Source organism: Chiloscyllium plagiosum, unplaced genomic scaffold (assembly GCF_037043375.1).
Source record: "Chiloscyllium plagiosum isolate Xiang-an unplaced genomic scaffold, Cpla_swu_hap1 HiC_scaffold_4, whole genome shotgun sequence".
NCBI classification, from domain to species: domain Eukaryota; kingdom Metazoa; phylum Chordata; class Chondrichthyes; order Orectolobiformes; family Hemiscylliidae; genus Chiloscyllium; species Chiloscyllium plagiosum.
The window spans coordinates 148,494,394-148,520,240 of record NW_028270142.1 but is presented as its reverse complement, the minus strand read 5'-3'; the positions used below and the strand labels follow the sequence as shown (position 1 = coordinate 148,520,240).

The 25,847-nt window shown below is 44.1% G+C and overlaps 1 protein-coding gene across 3 annotated transcripts in view; it reads left to right on the top strand.

Moving 5' to 3' along the window:
• Positions 1 to 4,405: 4,405 nt before the first annotated feature.
• The window catches only part of fastk (Fas-activated serine/threonine kinase), a 72,683-nt gene continuing 51,241 nt past the window's right edge, over positions 4,406 to 25,847 (top strand). For 2 of the 3 annotated variants that reach the window (XM_043687553.2, XM_043687552.2), the window contains exons 1-5: positions 4,406 to 4,546; positions 6,094 to 6,757; positions 20,626 to 21,096; positions 23,275 to 23,423; positions 25,001 to 25,217. In XM_043687553.2, coding sequence (XP_043543488.1) covers positions 6,139 to 6,757; positions 20,626 to 21,096; positions 23,275 to 23,423; positions 25,001 to 25,217 — 1,456 coding nt within the window. In that variant the 5' untranslated portion in view covers positions 4,406 to 4,546; positions 6,094 to 6,138. The remainder of the gene's footprint in view (positions 4,547 to 6,093; positions 6,758 to 20,625; positions 21,097 to 23,274; positions 23,424 to 25,000; positions 25,218 to 25,847) is intronic. The other variant, XM_043687555.2, reaches the window with a different exon arrangement.

Sequence of the window (25,847 nt, the reverse complement as noted above, 5' to 3'; positions counted from 1 at the left end):
GACCTCGTGAACCTACGCTGCACTCCCTCAATAGCCAGAATGTCTTTCCTCAAATTTGGAGACCAGAACTGCACACAGTACTCCAGGTGTGGTCTCACCAGGGCCCTGTACAGCTGCAGAAGAACCTCTTTGCTTCTATACTCAATCCCTCTTGTTATGAAGGCCAGCATATTATTAGCCTTCTTCACTACCTACTGTACCTGCATGTTTACCTTCATTGACTGGTGTACAAGAGCACCCAGATCTCTCTGTACTGCCCCTTTACCTAAATTGATTCCATTTAGGTAGTAATCTGCCTTCCTGTTCTTGCCACCAAAGTGGATAACCATACATTTATCCATATTAAACTGCATCTGCCATGCATCTGACCACTCAGCTAACCTGTCCAGGTCACCCTGTAATCTCCTAACATCCTCATCACATTTCACCCTGCCACCCAGCTTAGTATCATCGGCAAATTTGCTAATGTTATTACTAATACCATCTTCTATATCATTAACATATATTGTAAAAAGCTGCGGTCCCAGCACTGATCCCTGCGGTACACCACTGGTCACTGCCTGCCATTCCGAAATGGAGCCGTTTATCACTACTCTTTGTTTCCTATCATTCCTGAAGAAGGGCCTGTGCCCGAAACGTCGAATCTCCTGTTCCCTGGATGCTGCCTGACCTGCTGTGCTGTTCCAGCAATAAAGTTTCAACTTTGATCTCCAGCATCTGCAGACCTCACTTTCTCCTATCAGCCAACCAACTTTCAATCCAAGTTAGTACTTTGCCCCCAATACCATGCGCCCTAAGTTTGCTCACTAACCTCCTATGTGGGACTTTATCAAAAGCTTTCTGAAAGTCCAGATACACTACATCTACTGGATCTCCCTCGTCCATCTTCAGAGTTACATCCTCAAAAAATTCCAGAAGATTAGCCAAGCATGATTTCCCCTTCATAAATCCATGTTGACTCTGACATATCCTGTTCCTACTATCCAGATGTGTCGTAATTTCATCCTTTATAATAGACTCCAGCATCTTTCCCACCACTGAGGTCAGACTAACTGGTCTATAATTTCCTGCTTTCTCTCTCCCACCTTTCTTAAAAAGTGGTACAACATTAGCCACCCTCCAATCCGCAGGAACCGATCCTGAATCTATCGAACTCTGGAAAATAATCACCAACGCATCCACGATTTCTCGAGCCATCTCCTTCAGTACCCTGGGATGTAGACCATCAGGCCCCGGGGACTTATCAACCTTCAGACCTAACAGTCTCTCCAACACCGATTCCTGGCAAATATAAATTCCCTTAAGTTCAGGTCCTTCAGCCACTGTTACCTCAGGAAGATTGCTTGTGTCTTCCCCAGTGAACACAGATCTGAAGTACCAATTCAATTCTTCTGCCATTTCTTTGTTCCCCGTAATATAGTCCCCTGTTTCTGTCTTCAAGGGCCCAATTTTAGTCTTAACCATTTTTTTGCCTTTCACATACCTAAAAAAGCTTTTACTATCCTCCTTTATATTTTTGGCCAGTTTACCTTCGTACCTCATTTTTTCTCTGCATATTTTTTTTTTAGATTAGATTACTTACAGTGTGGAAACAGGCCCTTCGGCCCAACAAGTCCACACCGACCCGCCGAAGCGCAACCCACCCATACCCCTACATTTACCCCTTTAACCTAACACTATGGGCAATTTAGCATGGCCAATTCACCTGACCCGCACATCTTTGGACTGTGGGAGGAAACCGGAGCACCTTCATCGTAATCCTCTGTTGTTCTTTAAAAGCTTCCCAGTCCTCCATTTTCCCATTTATCTTTGCTATGTTGTACTTTTTCTCTTTTAACTTTATATGTTTCTTAACTTCCCTCGTCAGCCACGGCCACCCATGCCTCCTCCTAGGATCTTTCTTCCTTTTTGAAATGAACTGATCCTGCATCTTCTGCATTATACATAGAAATATCTGCCATTGTTCCTCCACTGTCATCCCTGCTAAGGAACTTTGGCCAGCTCCTCCCTCATAGCTCCATAGTTCCCTTTATTCAACAGAAATATTATCACTTCCGATTGTATCCTCTCCCTCTCAAATTGCAGATTGAAGCTTATTGTATTATGGTCACTACTTCCCAATGGCTCCTTCACTTCGAGGTCCCTGATCAATTCTGATTTGTTGCACAATACCAGATCCAGAATTGCCTTCTCCCTGGTAGGCTCCAGCACCAGCTGTTCTAAGAATCCATCTCGAAGGCACTCCACAAAGTCTCTTTCTTGAGGTCCAATACCATCCTGATTCTCCCAGTCTACCTGCATGTTGAAATCCCCCATAACAACTGTAGTAACATCTTTGCGACAGGCCAATTTCAGCTCCTGATTCAACTTACATCCGACATCCAGACTACTGTTTGGGGGCCTGTAGATAACTCCCAAGAGGGTCTTTTTACCCTTAGAATTTCTCAGCTCTATCCACACTGACTCTACATCCCCTGATTCTAGGTCCCCCCGTGCAAGGGACTGAATATCATCCCTTACCGTTACGGCCACCCCACCCCCTCTGCCCGTCAGTCTGTCCTTACGATAGCATGTGTAGCCTTGAATATTCACTTCCCAGGCTCTTTCCACTTGAAGCCATGTCTCAGTTATCCCCACAATATCGTGTCTGCCAATTTCCAAAAAAGCCTCAAGCTCATCCATCTTATTTCTAGTGCTTCGTGCATTCATGTATAGTATTTTTAATTTGTTACTGCCCTCACCCTTCCCATCAACTCCTATTTCACTCAACCTTACAGCATGAGAAGAGAGAAAAAGGAAAAATAAAACAAAAGGAAATCGATACAGCGGATGAGCTCCATCTGAGACGTCCTCTTCTCCAGCTGTCATTCTTGGCCTTATTTGTGAGGAAGGTTGTTGGTCAGGGTATAAAAGATTCATTAACAATGTGGATAAAACATTGGCTGAACGATAGGAAACAGAGGGTAACAGTCAATGGATATTTTGCAAGCCAGAGGAATGTTTGCAGTGGAATTTCCTAGGGTCGGGATTTAGATCCTTGCTTTTCCAGACATAACAAACTAGACCCTGGTGTACAGGAGACCCTGGTGCAGATGACACCAAACCTAGAAGAACTGTAAACTCTGGTGGGGAACACATTGGGAAGTTGGTAGAGCACATGGATACGTGGCCCGCAAGGTACAAAGTAGAGACATGTGAAATGATGCATTTGGTGAGAAGGAGTTTGAAAAAGAACGAAAAATATCAGATACAATTCTAAACAAGGTGCAGGAGTAAAGTGACCTGGGTAGAGGCATTCCCTCAGTACTGACCCTCTGATATTGCGGTGCTTCCTCAGCACTGACCCTCACACAGTGCCAACTCCCTCAGCGCTGACCCTCCAACAGGGCGGCGCTCCCTCAGCACTGACCCTCTGACAGTGCAGCACTCCCTCAGCACTGACCCGCTGACAGTGCGGCACTCCCTCAGCACTGACCCTCTGACAGTGCGCGCTCCCTCAGCACTGACCCTCCGACAGTGCCCACTCCCTCAGCACTGACCCTCCGACAGTGCGGCACTCCCTCAGCACTGACCCTCCGACAGTGCCCACTCCCTCAGCACTGACCCTCCGACAGTGCGGCACTCCCTCAGCACTGACCCTCCGACAGTGCCCACTCCCTCAGCACTGACCCTCCGACAGTGCGGCACTCCCTCAGCACTGACCCTCCGACAGTGCCCACTCCCTCAGCACTGACCCTCCGACAGTGCCCACTCCCTCAGCACTGACCCTCCGACAGTGCCCACTCCCTCAGCACTGACCCTCCGACAGTGCCCACTCCCTCAGCACTGACCCTCCGACAGTGCGGCACTCCCTCAGCACTGACCCTCCGACAGTGCGGCACTCCCTCAGCACTGGCCCTCCAACAGTGCGGCACTCCCTCAGCACTGACCCTCCGACAGTGCCCACTCCCTCAGCACTGACCCTCCGACAGTGCCCACTCCCTCAGCACTGACCCTCCGACAGTGCCCACTCCCTCAGCACTGACCCTCTGACAGTGCCCACTCCCTCAGCACTGACCCTCCCACAGTGCCCACTCCCTCAGCACTGACCCTCCGACAGTGCCCACTCCCTCAGCACTGACCCTCCGACAGTGCCCACTCCCTCAGCACTGACCCTCCGACAGTGCCCACTCCCTCAGCACTGACCCTCCGACAGTGCGGCACTCCCTCAGCACTGACCCTCTGACAGTGCACACTCCCAAGCACTGACCCTCCAACAGTGCCCACTCCCTCAGCACTGACCCTGACAGTGCCCACTCCCTCAGCACTGACCCTCCGACAGTGCGGCGCTCCCTCTGACCTGGTGTGGATGTCGTCGCGGTGTCTCAGCGGCTTCTGCGCGCGGCCTCGCGCTCTGCGTGTGAGCGCTGCGTGCGTGGAGCGCGCTCAGGGGCCGCGCCCTTGGCCGTGTGTCGGGGGCGCGCGGAGCCCGCAGCTGGTGGCGCGGCGCCGGCTGCAGGATCAGGAAGGAGCCGCGGCTTTAGCCCAGGCCGCTCGGGCCGAGGATGTGAGTGTAACCGTCAGCCGGGGCCTTAGGCCTGGGGGAGGCTGAGGCCTGGAGTCGGCGGCTGGCAGTGTCGAGGTGTCCCGGCCTTTGGCGAGGCGGGGTGGTTGGGGAGGTCGGAGCGGTGGCTCTGTGGCCGGGGGTAGTCTGCAGGTTATAATGGATATAAAACCTGAACATTATTCATGTCCCCAACAGTACCCCCAAGTCCCTCCGCTTTCATATAATCCAAGTCATTGGTAGTACAGCAAAATATTTTTATTTAAAATTCCTCTTTGAACCTTCTTCGCTATTAGTGTAATCTGGATGGATTTTTATTTTAAACATGAAATAGTCTGAGGGTCTTCTGCCCCCTCTCATTGAGATTTGTTCCCCTGTCTGCCCTCTCTAACTTTCTCCAACATCACCCTCCTCCTGTTCCTATTTGGTTCCTCCAGCTCTGACTGCCCATTCACACAGACCAAGGTCAGTCTGAATCTGACCTGAACTCCACATTCCTCTCTGTCTCCTATACTCCTTCCATTGTCGGCCAGAATCAGCCTGGTTTTAAACATGAGATTGTCTCAATCCCTTGCTTTGTGGTCGAGAATACTGGAGGTTCTGAAAGAAACACTGCTTTAAATGTCCAACCCTTTATTGTTAAATGGTCCACTAGCTTGAATCTCTCCCAGAAGGGGATTCTACAAGTCAGTATTCATCTTCTCAATGCTCTTACTCGTTGTTTAACTTCCAGGAATGGGGCCCTTGTGGTGCCCCAACATCTGGGCCAGAGAGACCAGGGTTCAAGTCTCACCTGTTCCAGGTTAAAAATCACACAGCATCAGGTTATAGTCCAGCAGGTGCTTCCAATTAAACCTGTTGGACTATAACCTGGCGTTGTGTGATTTTTAACTTTGTACACCCCAATCCAACACCGGCATCTCCTGTTCCAGGGGTGTGTAAATACAGTTTCAACCTCCACGACTCCAGAGTGTGGCCTCGAGCCTCTCTGTGCTGTAGAGACCTACAGCACAGAGGTAGGCCCTTTGCCCCAAACTGGTTCATGCTGACCAAAATGCCCCTATATGCAAAACCCATTTCCCTGCACTTGGTCCATATCCATATCCTTCCAGTCCTTTCCTATCCATGTATTTGTCCAAGTGCCTTTTAAATGTTGTTAATGTATCCAACTCAACCACTTCCTCTGGTAGCTCATTCCATATGTATACCACCCACTGTGTAAAAACAAAGTGCCCCTCAGGTTCCATTTTATTTTTTCCCTTAAACTGCTGCTTTTGAAGCGCCATCCTTCTCACTTTGGATTCTCAAGCATCTGTAGTCCTCACTTTCTCCTAGTTGCCTTAACCTGATACCCTCTAGTCCTTGATTTCCCAACCATGGGAAAAAGACTGAGTGTGTTCACCTATGCCTGTATGTCAGCTCACCTTTTGCTGGACATCCAATTATCTGTTGTGTGATGTTGGATAAATTTAATTTCATTTAGGTTGACTTTATGATTTCAAACGTTATACTTTGCTGTTCTGAGTGGTCTGTGCTGCTTTGTTCTTCAGGTTTCTGCTGTTCTCCATACTCCCTCGAGGTGAGCAATACCTAAGATGCAAAGGTTGCCTCTGTGTTGCTTCAGTTCTCTGCTGCCTAGGGGTGAGAGTGTTCTGCTGTTAGACGGACTGACTTGTCTCAGCCTGGGCTGCATTCTCCGTTTCCTCCGCCTGGCCTGCCGCCCAGCTGCTGCTTGCCTGCCGAGGAGCCCGGCTGCCATGTACGCAGCTCGCTACCACACTTGCAAGCCGCACATCTGGGCAGCCTATCCAGAGCATTTCCCACATCTCTACCAGGGGAGACGGAATGGACACAAACCTCATTACCATCACCATCCCACCAAGAAGAAAACCTGGAACTTCATCCATGAGAAGATGAGCTATGACACTTTCTTCACCATGAAGCGGCTGATTGACCGCTCACGGACTGTGGGAGAGGTGTTGCGCTGGGTGACACAGAACCCTGGTAAGATCTCCTACAATCATTACCCCATTGCCCTGCAAAAAATTGGTCAGGTCCTGCAGCAGCTGCCAGCAGGATCCACCATGGCAGCGTATTATAGCCAGATGTTGGAGCTGGAAGATTTCCAAACGCTCTGCCAATCCATCGTGAGTGATTGCTCCAAATTTGACAACTTCAGCATCGTGAATTGTCTGTACGCTGTCGCTGCTCTGGGTAAGGAAAATTCTCAATTCTATATTTTCCAGCCAACGTTTTTAAAGTTGCGTTGTCAAATAGGGAAGTGTTCTGCATAAAGCAGTCTTTATATCTAAATATTTTGTCCATGATATGCAGCCATGAAGAGGACATGTGTGGCACTATATTGGATGGGGGTACCATGAACACAGACTATTTCCTCTATTTGAGGTTATCAATTTACAATGCTCACCAAGCGAGGGGGAAGTTCAGAGGAATTCCTTTGAATAGTTCCAAAGATGTGAAATTTGTCTTAAGAGGAGAGACTGAGTATTTTGGGCCTGTACTTGCTCGAGTTTAGAACGATGAGGTGGGATGAGGTCTAACTGAGGTATAAAGATGCTAAAGGAAACTGACAAAGTACACGTAGAGATGATGTACCCCTTGTGAGGCGATCTAGAGCAAGCGGTCATAACTTTAAGCTAAGGGGTAGCAGATTTAAAACAGATTCTTCCCTTAAGGGTCGTCAATCTCTGGAATTCACTGCCCCAGATTGTAGTGGACTACAGGACACTGAGTAAATTTAAGGAAGACGTAGACATATTTTTAATTAGAAATGGATAGCAGGCAAGAAAGTGGAGTTGAGGCCGAGATGAAATCAGCCATGACCATATTGAATGGTGGAGCAGACTTGATGGGCTGAATGGCCTACACTCGCTCCTAGTATAAGAAATAAGAGAAGGATTAAACTTGGTGGGGGTGTATGTGTGGTTGGGGGTGGTTAAACTAATGCAGCAGGGGGATGGGAATCTGAATTGTAGTTCCCGTGTACAGGAGGTCGAAAGTAGTGAGGTCAGGGATAGGTTACAGGCTCATGAGAGGGCACCAGCAATCAGGCTATTTGTTTGAAATGTGTGTACTTCAACGCCAGGAGCATCCGGAATAAGGTGGGTGAACTTGCAGCATGGGTTGGTACCTGGGATTTCAATGTTGTGGCCATTTCAGAGACATGGCTAGAGAAGGGACAGGAATGGTTGTTGCAGATTCCAGGATTTAGATGTTTCAGCAAGAACAGAGAAGATGGTAAAAGGGTGGGGGGGGGTGGAGTGGCATTGTTAATTGGGGTAGTATTACAGCAGCTGAGACATTTGAGGGCTCATCCACTGAGGTAGTTTGGGCTGAGGTGAGAAACAGGAAAGGAGAGGTCACCTTGTTGGGAATTTTTTATAGGCCTCCAAATTGTTACAGGGATGTAGAGGAAAGGATAGCTAAGATCATTCTCGATAGGAGCAAGAGTAACAGGGTAGCTATTATGGGAGACTTTAACTTCCCCAATATGGACTGGGAATACTATAGTTCAAGTTGTTTAGATGGGTTAGTTTTTGTTCAACGTGTGCAGGAGGGTTTTCTGACACAGTATGTAGACAGCCAACAAGGGGTGATGCCATATTGGATTTGGTACTGAGGAATGAACCCGGCCAGGTGTTAGATTTGGAGGTAGATGAACACTATGGCGATAGTGACCACAATTCAATTATGTTTACAATAGCAATGGGCAGGGATAGGTATATCCCGCAGGGAAAGAGGTATAACTGGGGGAAAGGCAATTATGATGCAATTCGGCAAGATTTAACATTCATAGGCTGGGGAAGGAAACTGCAGAGGATGGACGCACTTGTGGGACATGGGGAGCTTATTCAAGGAACAGCTACTGCGGGTCCTTGGTAAGTATCTACCTATCAGGCAGGGAGGTAATTGTCGAGGGAGGGAGCCATGGTTTACTAAAGAAGTTGAAGCTCTTGTCAAGAGGAAGAAGAAGGCTCATGTGAGGGTGAGGGGTGAAGGCTCAGTTAGGGATCTTGAGAATTATAAGTTAGCCAGAAAAGATCTAAAGAGAGGGTGAAGAAGAGCCAGAAGGGGACAAGAGAAGTTGTAGGTGGATAGGATCAAGGAAAACCCTAAGACCTTCTATAGGTATATCAGGAATAAAAGAATGACTAAAGTAAGATTAGGGCTAATCAAGATAATAGTGGAAAGTTGTGTGTGGAATCTGAGGACATAGGGATGTGCTTAATGAATACTTTTTTGTCAGGATTCGCAATGAAAAAGGGCAATGTTAGTGAGAACATGGAGATACAGGCTTCAAGATTAGATGGGATTGCAGTTGACAAAGAGGAGGTATTAGCAATTTTGGAAGATCTGAAAATAGATAAGACCCAGGGACCGGATGGGGTTTGTCCTCAGATTCTCTGGGAAGCCAGGGAGGAAATTGCAGAGCCTTTGGCTTTGATCTTTGTCATCATTGTCGACAGGAGTAGTGCCAGAAGACTGGAGGATAGCTAATGTTATTCCCTTGTTTAAGAAGAGGAGTAGAGACAACCCTGGTAATTATAGGCTTATTTCGGTTGTGGGTAAGGTGTTCGAAGCGTTCTAAGATAGAGGATTTATAATCATCTAGAAAGGAGTAACTTGATTAGAGATAGGCAGCACGGTTTTGTGAAGGGTAGGTTGTGCCTAACTAACCTTATTGAGTTTTTCGAGAAGGTGACAAAACAGGTGGATGAAGGTGAAGTGGTTGATGTGTTGTAAATGGACTTCAGTATGGCATTAATAAGGTTCCACATGTAGGCTATTGCTCAAAATATGGAGTTTCGGGATTGAAGGTGATTTAGTGAATTGGATCAGAAATTGGCAAACTGAAAGAAGATAGAGGGTGGCGGTTGATGGAAAATGTTCATCCTAGAGTTCAGTTACCAGTGGTGTGCCGCAAGAATCAGTTTTGGGGCCACTGCTGTTTGTCATTTTTATAAATGACCTGGATGTGGGCATAGAAAGTTGGGTTAGTAAATTTGCGGATGACACTAAGGTAGGCAAAGTTGTGGATAGTGCCAAAGGATGTTGTGGGTTAAAGAGGGACATAGATAAGATGCAGAGCTGGACGGAGAAGTGGCAAATGGAGTTTAATTAGGAAAAATGTGAGGTTCACTTCGGAAGAAGTAACAGGAATGCAGAGTACTGGGCTAATGTTAAAATTCTTGGCAGTGTAGATGAACAGAGAGATCTCAGTGTCCAGGTGCATAAATCCCTGAACCTGCCACCCAGGTTGATAGGGTTGTTAAGAAGACATATTGTGTGTTGGCATTTATTGGTCGGAGGATTGAGTTTTGGAGCCACGAGGTCATGCTTCAACTGTACAAGGCATTGGTAAGGCCACACCTGGAGTGTTACATGCAGTTTTGGTCACCGCATTATAAGAAGGATGTGGAAGCTTTGGAAAGGGTTCAGAGGAGATTAACTTGGATGATACCAGGTATGGAAGGAAGCTCTTACGAGGAAAGGCTGAGGGAACTGAGGCTGTTTTCATTAGAGAGAAGAAGGTTGAGAGGTGACTTAATCGAGACGTATAAGATAATCAGGGTTTAGATAGGGTGGAATTAGAGCCTTTTTTCCTCAGCTGGTGAAGGCTAACAGGAGGGGACATAGCTTTAAATTGAGGGGTGATTGATTTAGGGCAGTTAGTACGCGTAGTTTCTTCACTCAGAGCGCAGTCGGGGTGTGGAACAGCCTGTCTGCAACAGTAGTAGACCTGCCGATGCTAAGGGCATTTAAATGGGCATTGGACATACATTTGGATAATAATAGAACGGTGTAGGTTAGATGGGTATCAGATTAATTTCACAGATTGGCACAACATTGGGTATCAGATTAATTTCACAGGTTGGCACAACTACCGATTAGTTTCCCAACTACACTCACCCCACTTGAGTGCATTTGGCGCATATCCCTCTAACCCTTTTCTTTTCATGTACTTATCCAAACGTCTTTTAAATGTTGGAACTGTATCTGCATCCACTATTTCCTGTGACAGTTCATTGCCATCCTCTGCATGAAAGCATTGCCCCTCAGGTCCCTTTTAAATTTTTCTCCTCTCACCATAGTTTTGAACTCACCCACCCTATGGAAAAGAGCTTCGCTAGTCATAGAATCATTAAATTCCTACAGCGTGGAAACAGGCCCTTCGGCCCAGCAAGTCCACATCCACCCAGACCCATTCCCCTACCCTATTATTCTACATTTATCCCTGACCAATGCAACTAAACTGCACATCTCTGAACACACTGCTGTAGTAGTGCCCCTATCTCTGAGCCAGAGGTTCAGGTTCAAGTCCGATCTACTTCAGAAGTGTATAATAACATCACGGAACAGGAAGATTAGAAAATATCTACTATATCTGACCTCATTACAGCTTTGTTCCAAACATGGACAAATGAGCTAAATTCGAGAGGTGAGGTGAGAGTGACTGCTGTTGACATCAAGTGTGGCATCAACGAGTCTAAGTAAAACTTGTGTCAGTGGGTATTAGGGCAAAACTGTCTGCTGGTTAAAATCATAATATGTTACAAATGAAGGTGATTGATGAATTTGGAGGTCAGTCATCCCAGCTTGAGGACATCTCTAATCTATGCAGGAGTTCCTCCGGGTAGTGACCTCGGCCCAGTCATGTTTAGCTGTTTCATCAATGGCCTTCCCTCCATCATAAGGTCAGAAATTGAGATGTTTAATGATGACTGCACAATGTTCAGCACCATTCACAACTCCTCAGATACTGAAACAGTTCATTTCTAAATGAAGTAATTTGGGCAATTTCCAGTCTTGAGCTGACAATTACCAAGGAATACTGATACCAGGCAACTCCAAAGTCATGACCATCTCCAGCAAGAGAAAATGTAACTATTGCCCCTAGAAATACAACGGTATAACTATGGTTAAATTCCTCACAATTACCACCCTGGGGTTAAGATTGACCAGAAACTGAACTGAACTAGCCATGTAAACACAGTAGCTATAATAGTAGGTCAGAGGCTAGGAGTCGTGCAGTAGGTACCTCACCTCCTGACTCCTCAAAGCCTGTCCATCATAGAGAAGGCACAAGTCAGGAATGTGATGGAATACTCCCTACTTGCCTGGATAAGTGCAGCTCCAACAACAGTCAAGAAGCTTGACACCAACTACAACAAAGCAACCCACTGGCACATCTACAAACATTCACTTCCTGCACCATCAATCAGTAGCAACGGTGCACTATGTACAAGATGTATTGTAGAAATTCACCCCGGCTCCTCAGACAGCACCTTCCAAACCCACAACCACTTCCATCTAGAAGGACAAGGGCAACAGATACATGGAAACACCACCTTCTGCAAGTTCTCCTCCAAGTCACTAATTATCCTGTCGAGAAAATATATCAGCAATCCCTCAGTGTTGCTGGGTCAAAGTCCTGGAACTCCCTCTTTAAGGGCATTGTGAATCTACTTACTACAAATGAACTGCAGTAGATGAAAAAGGCAGCTTACCACCACATTCTCAAGGGCAACTTAGGAATAGATAATAAATGCTGGTCCAGCCAGTGACACCCATATCCCATGAGTGACTAAAAAGAATATACTGATTTGCCTTAAAAGCTATGTCTTTCAGACCCCAAGGATACAGGCATTGAAGTGCTAGAGATTTGTCAAATCTCAGTCCCTTAATTTTCTCCAGGAATTCTTGCTGCGCTGATATTAATTTCTTAGGTTTCGGCTTTGCATTTCACTTAGTCCCTTGGTTGCCCTCTGTTGCTGTCTTTGACAGTAATGAGGCAAAATATTTGTTAAATATCTGTTGATTCTTTCAGTTATGCTGGTAAGACCACAACTGGGACTCTGTGTACAATATTGGTCACTTTATTTGTGGAAGGATGTAACTGTGTTGGAGGCAGCTCAGAGAAGGTTAAACAGAGTAATAGCTGGAATGGAGCCATTGTCTTCTGAGGAAAGAATGGACTGGCTAGGCTTGTGTCTGCTGGAATTTAGAAGACTGAGAGGCAAGTTGATTGAAACATATAGAATCCTGAAGGGTCTTGACAGGGTGAATCTGGACACGATGGGACAATCTATAACTAGGGGCCATTGTTTAAAAATTCGGGGTCACCCTTTTAAAATAGAGATCAGAAGAATGCTTTTTTTCAGAGGGTTGAGAGTCTTTGGAACCCTTTTCCTGAATGGAGGTGGAAAAAGAGATTTTGAATTTTTTTAAAGCTAAAGTTGGGGGGAGGGGGATGGATAGATATTAGTTATGCAAGAGGATCATAGGAATCCACAGCACAGAAAAAGGCTCTTTGGTGTATGGTGTCTGTGCCAGTCAAAAACAACCACCTAACTACTCTAATCTCATTTTCCAGTACTTTCCCCATAGTTTTGTATGCCTTGGCATTGCAATTGCACATCTAAATATCAAGGGTAGAAAGGCATGTGGATGTGAGCTTACAGACAGAACAGCCATTGAGTGGCAGGGCACACTCGAGGGACTGAATGGGCCATTGCTTTCCTGAACAAGAAACATGTCCCTATTCTCCATGACTGCTACTTTAACCCAGAAATTATTCCCACCAAATAAAAACCAAAAGAACTGCAGATACTGGAAATTAGGGTCACTCGACCTGAAACATTAATTCTGATTTCTCTCCACAGATGCTGCCAGACTTGCTGAGCTTTTTCAGCAATTTCTGTCTTTGTTAATTATTCCTGAACTTCAGATATTCTTGATCTCCACCATGCCAATTCTACATCCTGACTTTATCAGCCAAGATAACATCTTACTAATGTCCTTATATTATCCTTTCCTATTATGGCTACCCCACTTCTTACATTCATGTCAGTCTTTACAAAATGTACATTTTTTCCCATGCTTGATCACTTTATAATAATTTCTTTATATGGCAATTAGATCAAAATCATTTACCTGTATTTAGAATCATAGAAATTTATAGTACAGAAGGAGACCACTAGACGCATCATGTCTGTACTGGCTCCTGAAAGAACTACCCAGCTAGACCTATTCTCCAGCCCTATCTCTGTAGCCTTCTGACTTCATCCCTTTCAAATATATATCTACCTCTCTTTTGAAGCCTCCTTTGGAATCTGTCTGCATCACTCTCCCAGGCAGTGCATCCCAATTCCTAACAACTCTCTGATTAAAGAAGTTTCTCTTCATCCTACTCCTAACTGTCTTGCTGACAGTCTTGAAATTGCGACTCCCTAGTTACTGACATACTAAGTAGTGAAAACAGAATTTACTTCTTTACACTGTCAAAATTGTTCATAATATTGAACACCTCGATAAGGTCACCTCTTAATCTTCTCTGCTCCAAGGACAATAAGCCCAATTCTCTAATCTTTTCTTGTATCTAAAATCCTTCATTCCTGATATTATCATTCTAGTGAATCTCTTTTAAACTCTCTCTTTAAACTTTAATGTCCTTCCTTAAATATGATACCCAATTGTGCCACTTGTTCAGCTACCTTATTGTGAAAGTATGTAAGTTGAAGAACCTTTAGTTGAATGTTTTAGTGACTGTTTACAACTGATCTTGGAGGAACTGTTGGGCCAAGTTCACAGCACAGAATCAGATAAGTTAATCATTGTTTTAAGTGTGGCCTACAGAGAATCTGCAGTAGTGAGTAGAATGTGTACTTTCTTGATTATATTTTTTTGGAGATATGTTTCTTGATTAAACTTAAAATATAAGCCATAACTATTAATTTAACCTGGGGCAGTGTATGGAGAGGAATAAGACGGTGTTATTTTCTGGGTCTGTAGATTGTGAAGGAGCAAAAATGGCCTTTAATAGAATGATATGTAATTCTTGTCAGATATGGGAGTTTAAAGAGAGTTTAAGGGTTACTGCAGACTATATCTGCCATAATGCTGTTGGCTGCGAATCTTATCAGATCGAATGGATCGGTTGGAGAGACAGTTAGAAGCAATGAGGAATTTGCAACAGCTATGTGATGGATGGCAGTTATAGGAAGGGGGGAAAGCCTCAGACTGTCACATAGATGGGTTAACTCCAGGAAAGGTAAGAGAGGTAGGCAGCTAGTGCAGGAGCCTTCTGTGGCTATACCCATTTCAAACAGGTATGCTGTTTTGGAAAATGGATGATGGATTCTCAGGGGGACGAAGCACGAACAGTCAAGTTTCTGGTCTTGAGACTGGCTCTAATGCAACGAGGGGTACGTCGGCTTACAAGAGATCAATTGTGTTAGGGGACTCTCCAGTCTGAGGTACAGACAGACGTTTCCATGGCCAGCAGCGAAAAAGCAGAATGTGTATTGCTTCCCTGGAGCCAGGATCAAGGATGTCTCAGAGAGAGTGCAGAATGTTCTCACAGGGGAGAGGAGCCAGCAAGAGGTCATTGTCCACGTTGGAATCAACGATATAGGAAGGGAAAAGGTTGAGATTCTGAAGGGAGATTACAGAGAGTTAGGCAGAAATTTAAAAAGGAGGTCCTCAAGGGTAGTGATATCTAGGTTACTGCCGGTGCTGCGAGCTAGTGAAGGCAGGAATAGGAGGATAGAGCAGATAAATGCATGGCTGAGGAGCTGGCGTATGGGAGAAAGATTCGCTTTTTTGGATCATTGGAATCTCTTTTGGGGTAGAAGTGACCTGTACAAGAGGGACGGATTGCACCTAAATTGGAAGGGGACTAATATACTGGCAGGGAAATTTGCTAGAACTGCTTGGGAGGATTTAAACTAGTAAGGTGGGGGGGTGGGGCCCAGGGAGATAGTGAGGAAAGAGATCGATCTGAGATGGGTACAGTTGAGAACAGAAGTGAGTCAAACAGTCAGGGCAGGCAGGGACAAGGTAGGACTAATAAATTAAACTGCATTTATTTCAATGCAAGGGGCCTAACAGGGAAGGCAGATGAACTCAGGGCATGGTTTAGAACATGGGACTGGGATATCATAGCAATTACAGAGACATGGCTCAGGGATGGGAGGACTGGCAACTTAATGTTCCAGGATACAAATGCTACAGGAAGGATAGGGAGGCAAGAGAGGAGGGGAGTGGCATTTTTGATAAAGGATAGCATTACAGCTGTGCTGAGGGAGGATATTCCCGGAAATACAACCAGGGAAGTTATTTGGGTGGAACTGAGAAATAAGAAAAAGAAGATCACCTTATTGGGATTGTATTATAGACCCCCCAATAGTCAGAGGGAAATTAAGAAACAAACTTGTAAGGCGATCTCAGTTATCTGTAAGAATAATACGGTGGTTATGGTAGGGGATTTTAACTTTCCAAACATCGACTGGGACTGCCATAGTGTTAAAGGTTTAGATGAAGAGGAATTTGTTAAGTGTGTACAAGACAATTTTCTGATTCAGTATGTGGATGTACCTACTAGAGAAGGTGCAAAACTTGACCTACTCTTGGGAAATAAGGCAGGGCAGGTGACTGATGTGTCAGTGGGGGAGCACTTTGGGGCCAGCGACCATAATTGGATTAGATTTAAAATAATGATGGAAAAGGATAGACCAGATCTAAAAGTTGAAGTTCTAAATTGGAGAACGGCAAATATTGACAGTGTTATGCAAGAACTTTCGAAAGCTGATGTTCGCAGGTAAAGGGACGGCTGGAAAGTGGGAAGCCTTCAGAAGTGAGATAACGAGAATCCAGAGAAAGTATATTCCTGTCAGGGTGAAAGGGAAGGCTGGTAGTATATGGAATGCTGGATGACTAAAGAAATTGAGAGTTTGGTTAAGAAAAAGAAGGAAGCATATATAAGGTATAGACAGGATAGATCAAGTGAATCCTTAGAAGAGTATAAAGGAAATAGGAGTATACTTAAAAGGGAAATTAGGAGGGCAAAATGGGGACATGAGATAGCTTTGGCAAATAGAATGAAGGAGAATCCAAAGGGTGTTTACAAATATATTAAGGACAAAAGGGTAACTCGGGAGAGAAGAGGGCCCCTCAAAGATCAGCAAGGCGGCCTTTGTGTGGAGCCACAGAAAATGGGGGTGATACTAAATGAGTATTTTGCATCAGTATTTACTGTGGAAGATATAGACTGTAGGGAAATAGATGGTGACATCTTGCAAAATGTCCAGATTACAGAGGAGGAAGTGCTGGATGTCTTGAAATGGGTACAGGTGGATAATTCCCCAGGACCTGATCAGGTGTACCCCAGAACTCTGTGGGAAGCTAGAGAAGTGATTGCTGGGCCCTTTTTTGAGATATTTGTGTCATCGATAGTCACAGGTGAGGTGCCGGGAGACTGGAGGTTGGCTAACGTGGTGCCATGGTTTAAGAAGGGTGGTAAGGACAAGCCAGGGAACTATAGACCAGTGAGCCTGACGTTGGTGGTGGGCAAGTTGTTGGAGGGAATCCTGAGGGACAGGATGTACATGTATTTGGAAAGGCAAGGATTGATTAGGGATAGTCAACATGGTTTGTGCGTGGGAAATCATGTCTCACAAACTTGATTGAATGTTTTGTAGAAGTAACAAAGAGGATTGATGAGGGCAGAGCGGTAGATGTGATCTATATGGACTTCAGTAAGGCGTTCGACTAGGTTCCCGATGGGGGACTGATTAGCAAGGTTAGATCTCATGGAATACAGGGAGAACTAGCCATTTGGATACAGAACTGGTTCAGAGGTAGAAGACAGAGGGTGGTGGTGGAGGGTTGTTTTTCAGACTGGAGGCCTGTGACCAGTGGAGTGCCACAAGGATCGGTGTTGGGTCCTCTACTTTTTGTCATTTACATAAATGATTTGGATGCGAGCATAAGAGGTACAGTTAGTAAATTTGCAGATAACTCCAAAATTGGAGGTGTAGTGAACAGAGAAGAGGGTTACCTCAGATTACAACAGGATCTTGACCAGATGGGCCAATGTGCTGAGAAGTGGCAGATGGAGTTTAATTCAGAAAAATATGAGGTGCTGCACTTGGGGAAAGCAAATCTTAGCAGGACTTATACACGTAATGGTAAGGTCCTAGGGAGTGTTGCTGAACAAATGGACCTTGGAGTTCAAGTTCATAGCTCCTTGAAAGTGGAGTCGCAGGTGGATAGGATAGTGAAGAAGGCATTTGGTATGCTTTCCTTTATTGGTCATGTTGTAGCTATACAGGACTTTGGTTAGGTCACTGTTGGAATATTGCGTGCAATTCTGGTCTCCTTCCTATCGGAAAGATGTTGTGAAACTTGAAAGGGTTCAGAAAAGATTTGCAAGGATGTTGCCAGGGTTGGAAGATTTGTGCTATAGGGAGAGGCTGAACAGGCTGGGGCTGTTTTCCCTGGAGCATCAAAGGCTGAGGGGTGACCTTATAGAGGTTTACAAAATTATGAGGGGCATGGATAGGGTAAATAGGCAAAGTCTTTTCCCTGGGGTCGGGGAGTCCAGAACTAGAGGGCATAAGTTTAGGGTGCGAGGGGTAAGATATAAAAGAGACTTACGGGGCAACGTTTTCACCCAGAGGGTGGTACGTGTATGGAATGAGCTGCCAGAGGAAGTGGTGGAGGATGGTACAATTGCAACATTTGGATGGGTATATGAATAAGAAGGGTTTGGAGGGATATTGGCCAGGTGCTGGCAGATGGGACTAGATTGGGTTGGGATATCTGGTCAGCATGGACAGGTTGGACCGAAGGGTCTGTTTCCATGCTATACATCTCTATGACTCTACATGAATTTCACTCATTGACATTTTATTACTGTCAGTGTTCTGTCCTGTGTTTACCCACGTAGTTTTACTGCTCTGTTGCCTCAGCATTTCTCTTTAGATTTCTAAATTTCCCTTAACCTGCTCTCCCTTTTCATTTGAAGCCTGCAGCCTACATAAACGTATTAGTAATATTAGTCTAGATGAGGGAGACAGCAGCATCGTTACAGAATGCTAATGTAAGTGGGTTAGCAATTGAGATACCTGGGCTAATGCTGTGGGGCATGGATTCAAACCTAACCACGTAAGCCAGTGACTTAAATTCATTTAATAAAATCTGAAATGAGCTAGTCCTAATTGCGAAGACCACGAAAATATCATCAATTATGGTAAAAGCCCAGTCTCCTTTAGACAAGAAAGTCTGCCACCATTATCAGGTCTGGCCTATATGTGACCCCAAACCACAGCTTTATCCTTCAATCAAAAGTGCCCTTGAAATACTCAGTTCAGGAACATGTCAGGATGTGCAAAAAATGCTGGCTTTGCCAGTGACATCCCATCAAAATATTTTTTAAAAAGGTCATATAATGTCTCGTGTTTCATTGTATTTCACACACAATCAAATACTCTTTAGGTTCAGAAGTTTTGTATTTGGGGAAACGTGAGAATTAGAAACTCCAGTTGGTCATTCGGCCTCTTTAGCCTATTCCATTAATTGATAAGAATGTGGCTGATTTGATTGTGGTCTCAAATCCATTTTGCTGTTTGCTTCCATTACCCTTAATTCCCTTTTTCATCCAAAATCTGACTAACCCAACTTCCACTGCTGTCTGGAGCAGAGAATTACAAATATTCACAACCCTGTGAGGGATTAAATTCCTCCTCAGTTCCATCTTCAACAGGAATCCCCTTATTCTCAAGCAGTGCCCCTAGTTCTAAATTCTATGATGAAGAGAAACATCCTGTTAGCATCTACCCTGCCAAAACCCTCAGAATCTTGTATGTCTCAGTAAGATCATCTCTTGTTTTTCCAAACTCCAACCAGTATCAGCCTATCTACCAGCCCACCTTCTCCAGCATAAGACATTCCCTTCATGCCAGGAATTAGTCTAGTGAACCTTTTTATGAACTGTTTCCAATTCAAGGTTACCCTCCTTAAATAGGAACTGTACACAGTACTCTGGATGTGGTCTCAACAATGCTTTGTACAATTGTAACATGACTTCCCTTCTTTTAAACACCATCTTTTAGCAATAAAGGTCAGCACTTTATTTTCTTTCCTAAGCACTTGCTGTGCCTGCATGCTAATGTTTTGTGATTCATGAACCAAGACATCAAAGTGCCACTGTACCCCAGCATGTTGCAGTTTGTCTCCACTTAAATAATAGTCTGCATTTCCAGTCTTCCTGCCCAAACAGGCAAGTTCATATTTTCCTATTTTATACTTAATCTGCCAAGTTTATGCCAACTCACTTAAACAATCTGTAGATCTTTATATACTCTTTTGTATCTTTTTCCTCAACCAGCTTACCAACCTTCCTTTATATCAGCAGCACATTTGGCTTCCTTGCAGTCATTCCCTTCATGCAGGTCATTAATATAGGTGGTAAATAGTTTACAATAGTCTCGTGACATGTTACAGGAAAGAAATGCTGCAGAAACAAGCATAAGTACATGCTTAATATGCCTCGTGCGTTTTTCACCGCAGAAACCTTCTAAAGTTAAAGAGCTCATTTCCCTGGCACTCCACTGGATATTCAACCTGAAAATGACCCTGTTATTCCAACAACGTTCACTGAAGAATGGTCACTGGATCTGAAACGTTAATTCTGATTTCTATCCACAGATGCTGCCGGATCTGCTGTGTTTTTCCAACAACTTCTGTTTTGATATTGTTTACTGCTGGTTGGGCACTCCTTTATCTGTGCTACTACATCACTTCCAACACCATAATCTCTAATCATGACCCTTTTACGTAACGTTTTATCAACTGGCTTTTGGAAATACAAATGCAGCACATCTACTGATTTCCCCTGTATCTTCCCCTGCTCGTTGCATGCTGAAAGCTCTCCAGTGAAGTTTGCACTAGTTGCATAAGTGCAGCCTTGGAGAGAGAAAGACTGAATAAGATGATATGAGGAATGAGAGGATCAACTTATGAGGAGAAACGAGGGTGATGCGTGACATTCCAGCCCTCGAGCCTCACATAGGTTCAGCCTTGAGCATGCCTTCGAAACAGAGTTTGCAAATCCAGGTTCTCTGTCTGAGTTTGCATGCTGGAAAAACAGCCGAAGATGAATCCTGCTGCCCAGCATATCTTATTTTATCATCAGACAATGCCTGACCTTAGACAGAGAATATTTTGTCTTTACTCCTTGCTCCATGTCACTGAAGTTTCTCTTCTTTTTGGGTTGCCAGGTCTTCCTGGTGATTCCAAGATTGTTCAGGTCCTGGAGGAGGAATCCCGAATCCGGCTCTCACAGTTCAATCAAAAGGATATCTCCATGGTTTTCAGCAGTGTCATGAAGCTACATCCATCCATTGAGCACCCATTAATTGAAAGCTGTCTCACTGGCCTGGAGAAGAACATTGAGAAGGAACGTCACCCCCAGACCTTGTTCCTCTTGCTCTCTTACTACAAACTGAAGGCTCAGGCACTGCAGTCTGATGGCTACAGCAGCGAACAGCTTCTCAACAACCGTAAGATCCTCCGATTGGTCAAGCACACACTGGGGCACGTCACCAATGTAAGAGACCACGAGATGACCCTCCTGGACGAGATGCTGGCTACGTGTGCCCGGGAGACCAGCAACAAGTCACTGGAGCTGATCTTTAGTTCTCAACTCTTCTATGAGAACAGGCAGGAAAAGTTCATCAATAGCTTGGCAGGTAGGGTGCAAATAGACTTCAGAGTTTAAGTATCAACCTTTTCACAGATCATATTCACTTCATCCAGCATTTCATCGTAACTGTTATAATGAATCATAGCACTTAAACCAGCATGGCATTGAAGTGTAGTTGGGAGAAACATGTGCAGTGGGTAATCCATCACAACACTGTAACTAGTATAGGTACAGAAGGTATTTAACCCAGCTTTGTACTGTAAAGTTACAGTGCATAAGCAATGGCAAACATTTAAAGAGTTTATGGAAGAACTTCAACAATTGTTCATTCCTGTCTGACACAAAAATAAATTGGGAAAGGTGCCTAATCATGACTAGGAAGAGAAATTAGGGATAATATTAGGTTCAAGGAAGGGGCATTCAAATTGGCCAAAAAAACCTGCAAACCTGAGGATTTGGCGTAGTTTAGATTTCAGCAAAGGAAGATAAAGGGATTGATAAAGAAGTGTAAGCTTATGGGGAATGTATAAACCGATTGTAAAATTTCTACAGGTATGTGAAAAGAAAAAGAATAATTAAGACAAATGTAGGTCCATGACAGTCAGGAATAGATGAATTAATAATGGTAGACCAATTTTGGTTCTGTGTTCACAGGGAGGACATAAATAATGCACCAGAAATGTGGGGGACACAAAGTCTAGTGAGATGGAGAAGCCAAAGAAAATTAGTATTGGTAGGGAAATGATGTTGGGGAAATTGATGCAATTAATAGTCAATAAATACCCAGGACCCAATAATCTACTTCTCAGAGTAATTAAGGAAGTTGCCTGAGAAATAGTGGTTGCATTGGTGGTCATCCTCCAAAATGCTTTCGACACTGGAGTAGTTCTTATGGATTGGAGAGTAACTAATGTAAGCCTTCTAATTGAAAAGCGAGATAGAGAGAAAACAGGGAAATATAGATTGGTTAGCCTAATGTTGGTAATAGGGAAAATGCTAGAGTCCACTACAAAAGATGTAATAGCAGAGGATTTGGAAAACAGTAACAGAATTGGACAGAATCAGCATGAGTTTACAAAATGGATATCATGCTTGACAAAACTACTGGAATGTAGTACTAGACAGGGTATATGTTGGAAGGATGTTCCTGAAGATCAGGGAGTCCAAAACCAGGGGTCTCTGTCTAGGGATACTGGGTAGGTTTTTTAGGATTGAGATGAGGTGAAATTTGTTCACCAAGAGAGCAGAGAGCCTATGGAGTTCTCAGCTACAGAACGTAATTTAGGCCAAAACATTGAATGTTTTCAAGAAGGAATTGGGTGTAGTTCTTGGAGCTAAAAGGATCAGAGGATATTGTGAGAAAGTGAGTACAGGCTACTGGGTTGGATGATCGGGCTTGGCGGGTCTAACAGCCTACTCCTCCTCTGTTTCATATTTCATTACTTCTTACTTGTGTAAATCCAGAGAGTATTCAGTATATCACTGCACTATAACTGAAATATAACTGCACTAAAAATGCAGATAGCACTTAATCAGGCACTTTGTTGTAACTGGGATAAATACAGGCAGTGTTTAATCCAGCACTGTACAGTAACTGGGAAAAATATAGTAGTACTTAATCCAGCACTGTAGTGTAACTGGTATGTACAAAAATGTTTAGTCAGTCTCTAAAACCTATCTTTTATTTGTGACGCATGGTCATTGCATTGGAACAGGTAACTGATTGTTGTGTGTCTCCCACCCCATGACAATTCCAAGTGTCTTTTGCTGTTTTGGCAGAAAATTACTTTCTTTTGCCATTCCTTATAATCTAATTTTATTTCTCACTTAAACCACATCAATGATGAGGGCGACATGGTGGCTCAGTGGTTAGCACTGCTGCCACACTGTCGGGACTTTATGATTCTATGATACCAGACCATTCTGTGTCTTTGCCAATGTTTCAGTTTTACATTTACTGACCTGGCCTTTGAACCTCATTCAGTGCATGATCCTGTGCACAAACAGCTAGATGTTAATTTGGTTGTGGAGGGCTTTGCAGTTGGGTCTGTTTGTGTCTTTTTTGGCCCTAATTGCTTGTGACCTTCTCAGCAGAGGTCAGGTGTGAGAATCTATTATCCTACTGCCTATTCCACAGTGACAGAAGCCACTATAGGACCCTACTGAGCCATTGAACTGACAAAAATTCCACCCTCTCATATAAGAGCATTTCTTTCTACTTTAGAGGAACTCCCAAAGAAAGTGGATAGCATCACCCCCTACACCATGGCACTCATTGCAAAATATATTGCGCGTCATCGACTACGTGAGACCAGGCTTCTGGACACGATCGCAGATTTCCTCATCAAAAAGGGTGAAAACCTGGACAGTAAGGTAATTGTGTATAGTTTCTTTATCAAAACAGAAAATATTTTTAGGAAACACAGTGTTGGAGTTCGGGGTAAGCCATGATTGAGAGGATTGAAAGGAAAATAAAACAACAACATCTTGCATTTATATGGCATCTTTAAATTCCATTAATTGACCCAAGGCACTCCATAGGAGCCTTTTTTACAAAGTTTGGCACTGGGTACAAGGGGACATTAGATCAAATGTTCAAATGCTTGTTAAAAATGCCTGTTTAAGGGGATGTTTTAAATGAGAGCGAACCGGAGAAAAATAGAAATGAGAGACATGAGTAGACCATTTGAGCCTGCTTTGCCATTCAATAGGATCACAGCTGATCCTCTATCTCAATGCCATATTCCTGCTTTTTTTCCCATACCCCTAGATGTCTTTAAAATCTGAAAAATTATTCTCTTCCTTTTTTGAATAGATTCTGTTAGTTGACCTCCACAGTTTTCAATGGTAGAGAATTCCACAGGTTCACTACCCTGTGAATGAAGAAATGTTTCCTCGTCTTCGTCCTAACTGGTCGAGCCATATATTAAAACTGCATCCGTGCCAACTCACCAAACAGTGAAGACATCCTCCCTGCACATAGTCTGTTGGGCCCTGTCTTAATCAGATTCCCTCTCATCCTCCTGCCTGAAACGTTAACTCTCCTGCTCCTCAGATGCTGCCTGACCTGCAGACCTTTTTCCAGCACCACACTTTATCGACTCTGATTCTCCAGCATCTGCAGCCCTCACTATCTCCTGAATGCAGGCCCAGCCAAACCAATTTCTCCTCATAGGACAGACCTATCTTCCCTGGTATCAGCTTATTCCACTCTCTGTTTCCTGTCTGTCAACAAATTCTCAATCCATGCCAATATATTATCCTCTATCCCGTGTGCTTTAACTTTGCCACTAACCTTTAATGAGGGACCTTATGAAAACTTTCACAAAGCAGAGATTTCTGGAGGGAGTTCCAGACCTCAAGCCCTTGGCAGCTGAAGGTGTAGCTGCCCATGATTGAATGGTCAGCAATATATCTTATAATCAAATATGACATCAAGATTGTGAATGGTCTGATTAACCTCAACAGTTACCAGGGAAAAGGATGGAATCACTATCTGTGGAGTAGAGTTTGTAGCAGATCTGAAAATAATAAACTTTGACATTTAATTGGAGGAAATTTCTACACATCCAGTGCAAATAATCAAACAACTGAAAGATAGTGAAGGTTTCAACTAAGGTGAATATTTACAAGGGGTCTGGGGAGTGTGTAAAATATTTAAAGGGTGCCCCTGGGCAGATATGAATATCTAAAAGGATCGCTGAGAGTGTGTGATTATTCACAGGGCATTCCCAGGAATCCCCATGTGTAATTATTTACATGAACTGATGCTGCTGCCATCAGTTCATAACCTGATTGTGGGCACTGAACCTGGGGCCTCAGGTTAATGTGATGTTACAACTTATTGCTCCCAGCTGTGGACTGTTGAGTGTGAAGCTTGGGCATTGCCCAAGCCACAGGCTTGAAACCAGGTATGACAGTGTTTGACTTTGAGTTGTTTCATGTTGCAGATAATTCAGAAGCTCGTCTTCCCATTCAGTCGGATGAACTACAAACCTTCCCATGAAGCCAAGTTTTTTGCAAAGCTGGAGTCCGTGCTGGAGGTCAAAGCCATGAACTCACCCCTGGCCACAGTCAATATCTTCATGTCCATGTTCCAACTGGGACATTTTCCAGGATCCATACTTGACAAAGTCTTCTCTGCCGCTTTCATCAACAACGTGATGAGTATGATTTTCCTTCATAACTCCCGTAGGATCAAAAGAATTAGGTCTTACTCCAGGTAGTGTTGGAAAGGAGGGTCAGTTAACAGACTGTCAAGGAGGTGATCCTCTCAAGGTGGCATTGTTTCAAGCACTGAGGTGTGGTTAGTTAAAAGAATGCAAAACCACTGCATGGCAGCTGGTGGGAATTAAATTAACTCATTAATTCTAAAATTGAAAGTTATCTCAGTCATAGTGACCACAAAACTATCATTGATTGTCATAAAAACTGAATGACATTTGGGAAAGGAAATCTGCTGTCCTTAACCGATCACACTTCCTCGTGACTCCAGACCCACAGCAACGTGGCTGATTCTTAACTGCCTCCTCAAATGGCCAAGCAAGCCACACAGTTCAAGGGAGGAATTGGGATTAGGCAACAAGTACCTGCCCAGCCAGTGATGCTCATGCCAGATGAAAGAATAAAGAGAAACATAATTTTGAGAGTAATTGTGTGTAAGTCCTCACTATGAGTAATTGCGTAATTTTTTTGTCGTGAGATCCAAGAATTAACTGCACAAATCCCTTAATTTGTGATTGCACGAGTGTCAATATAAACCTTCTATTGTGGAATGCTGATAGTAACTCTGTAAAT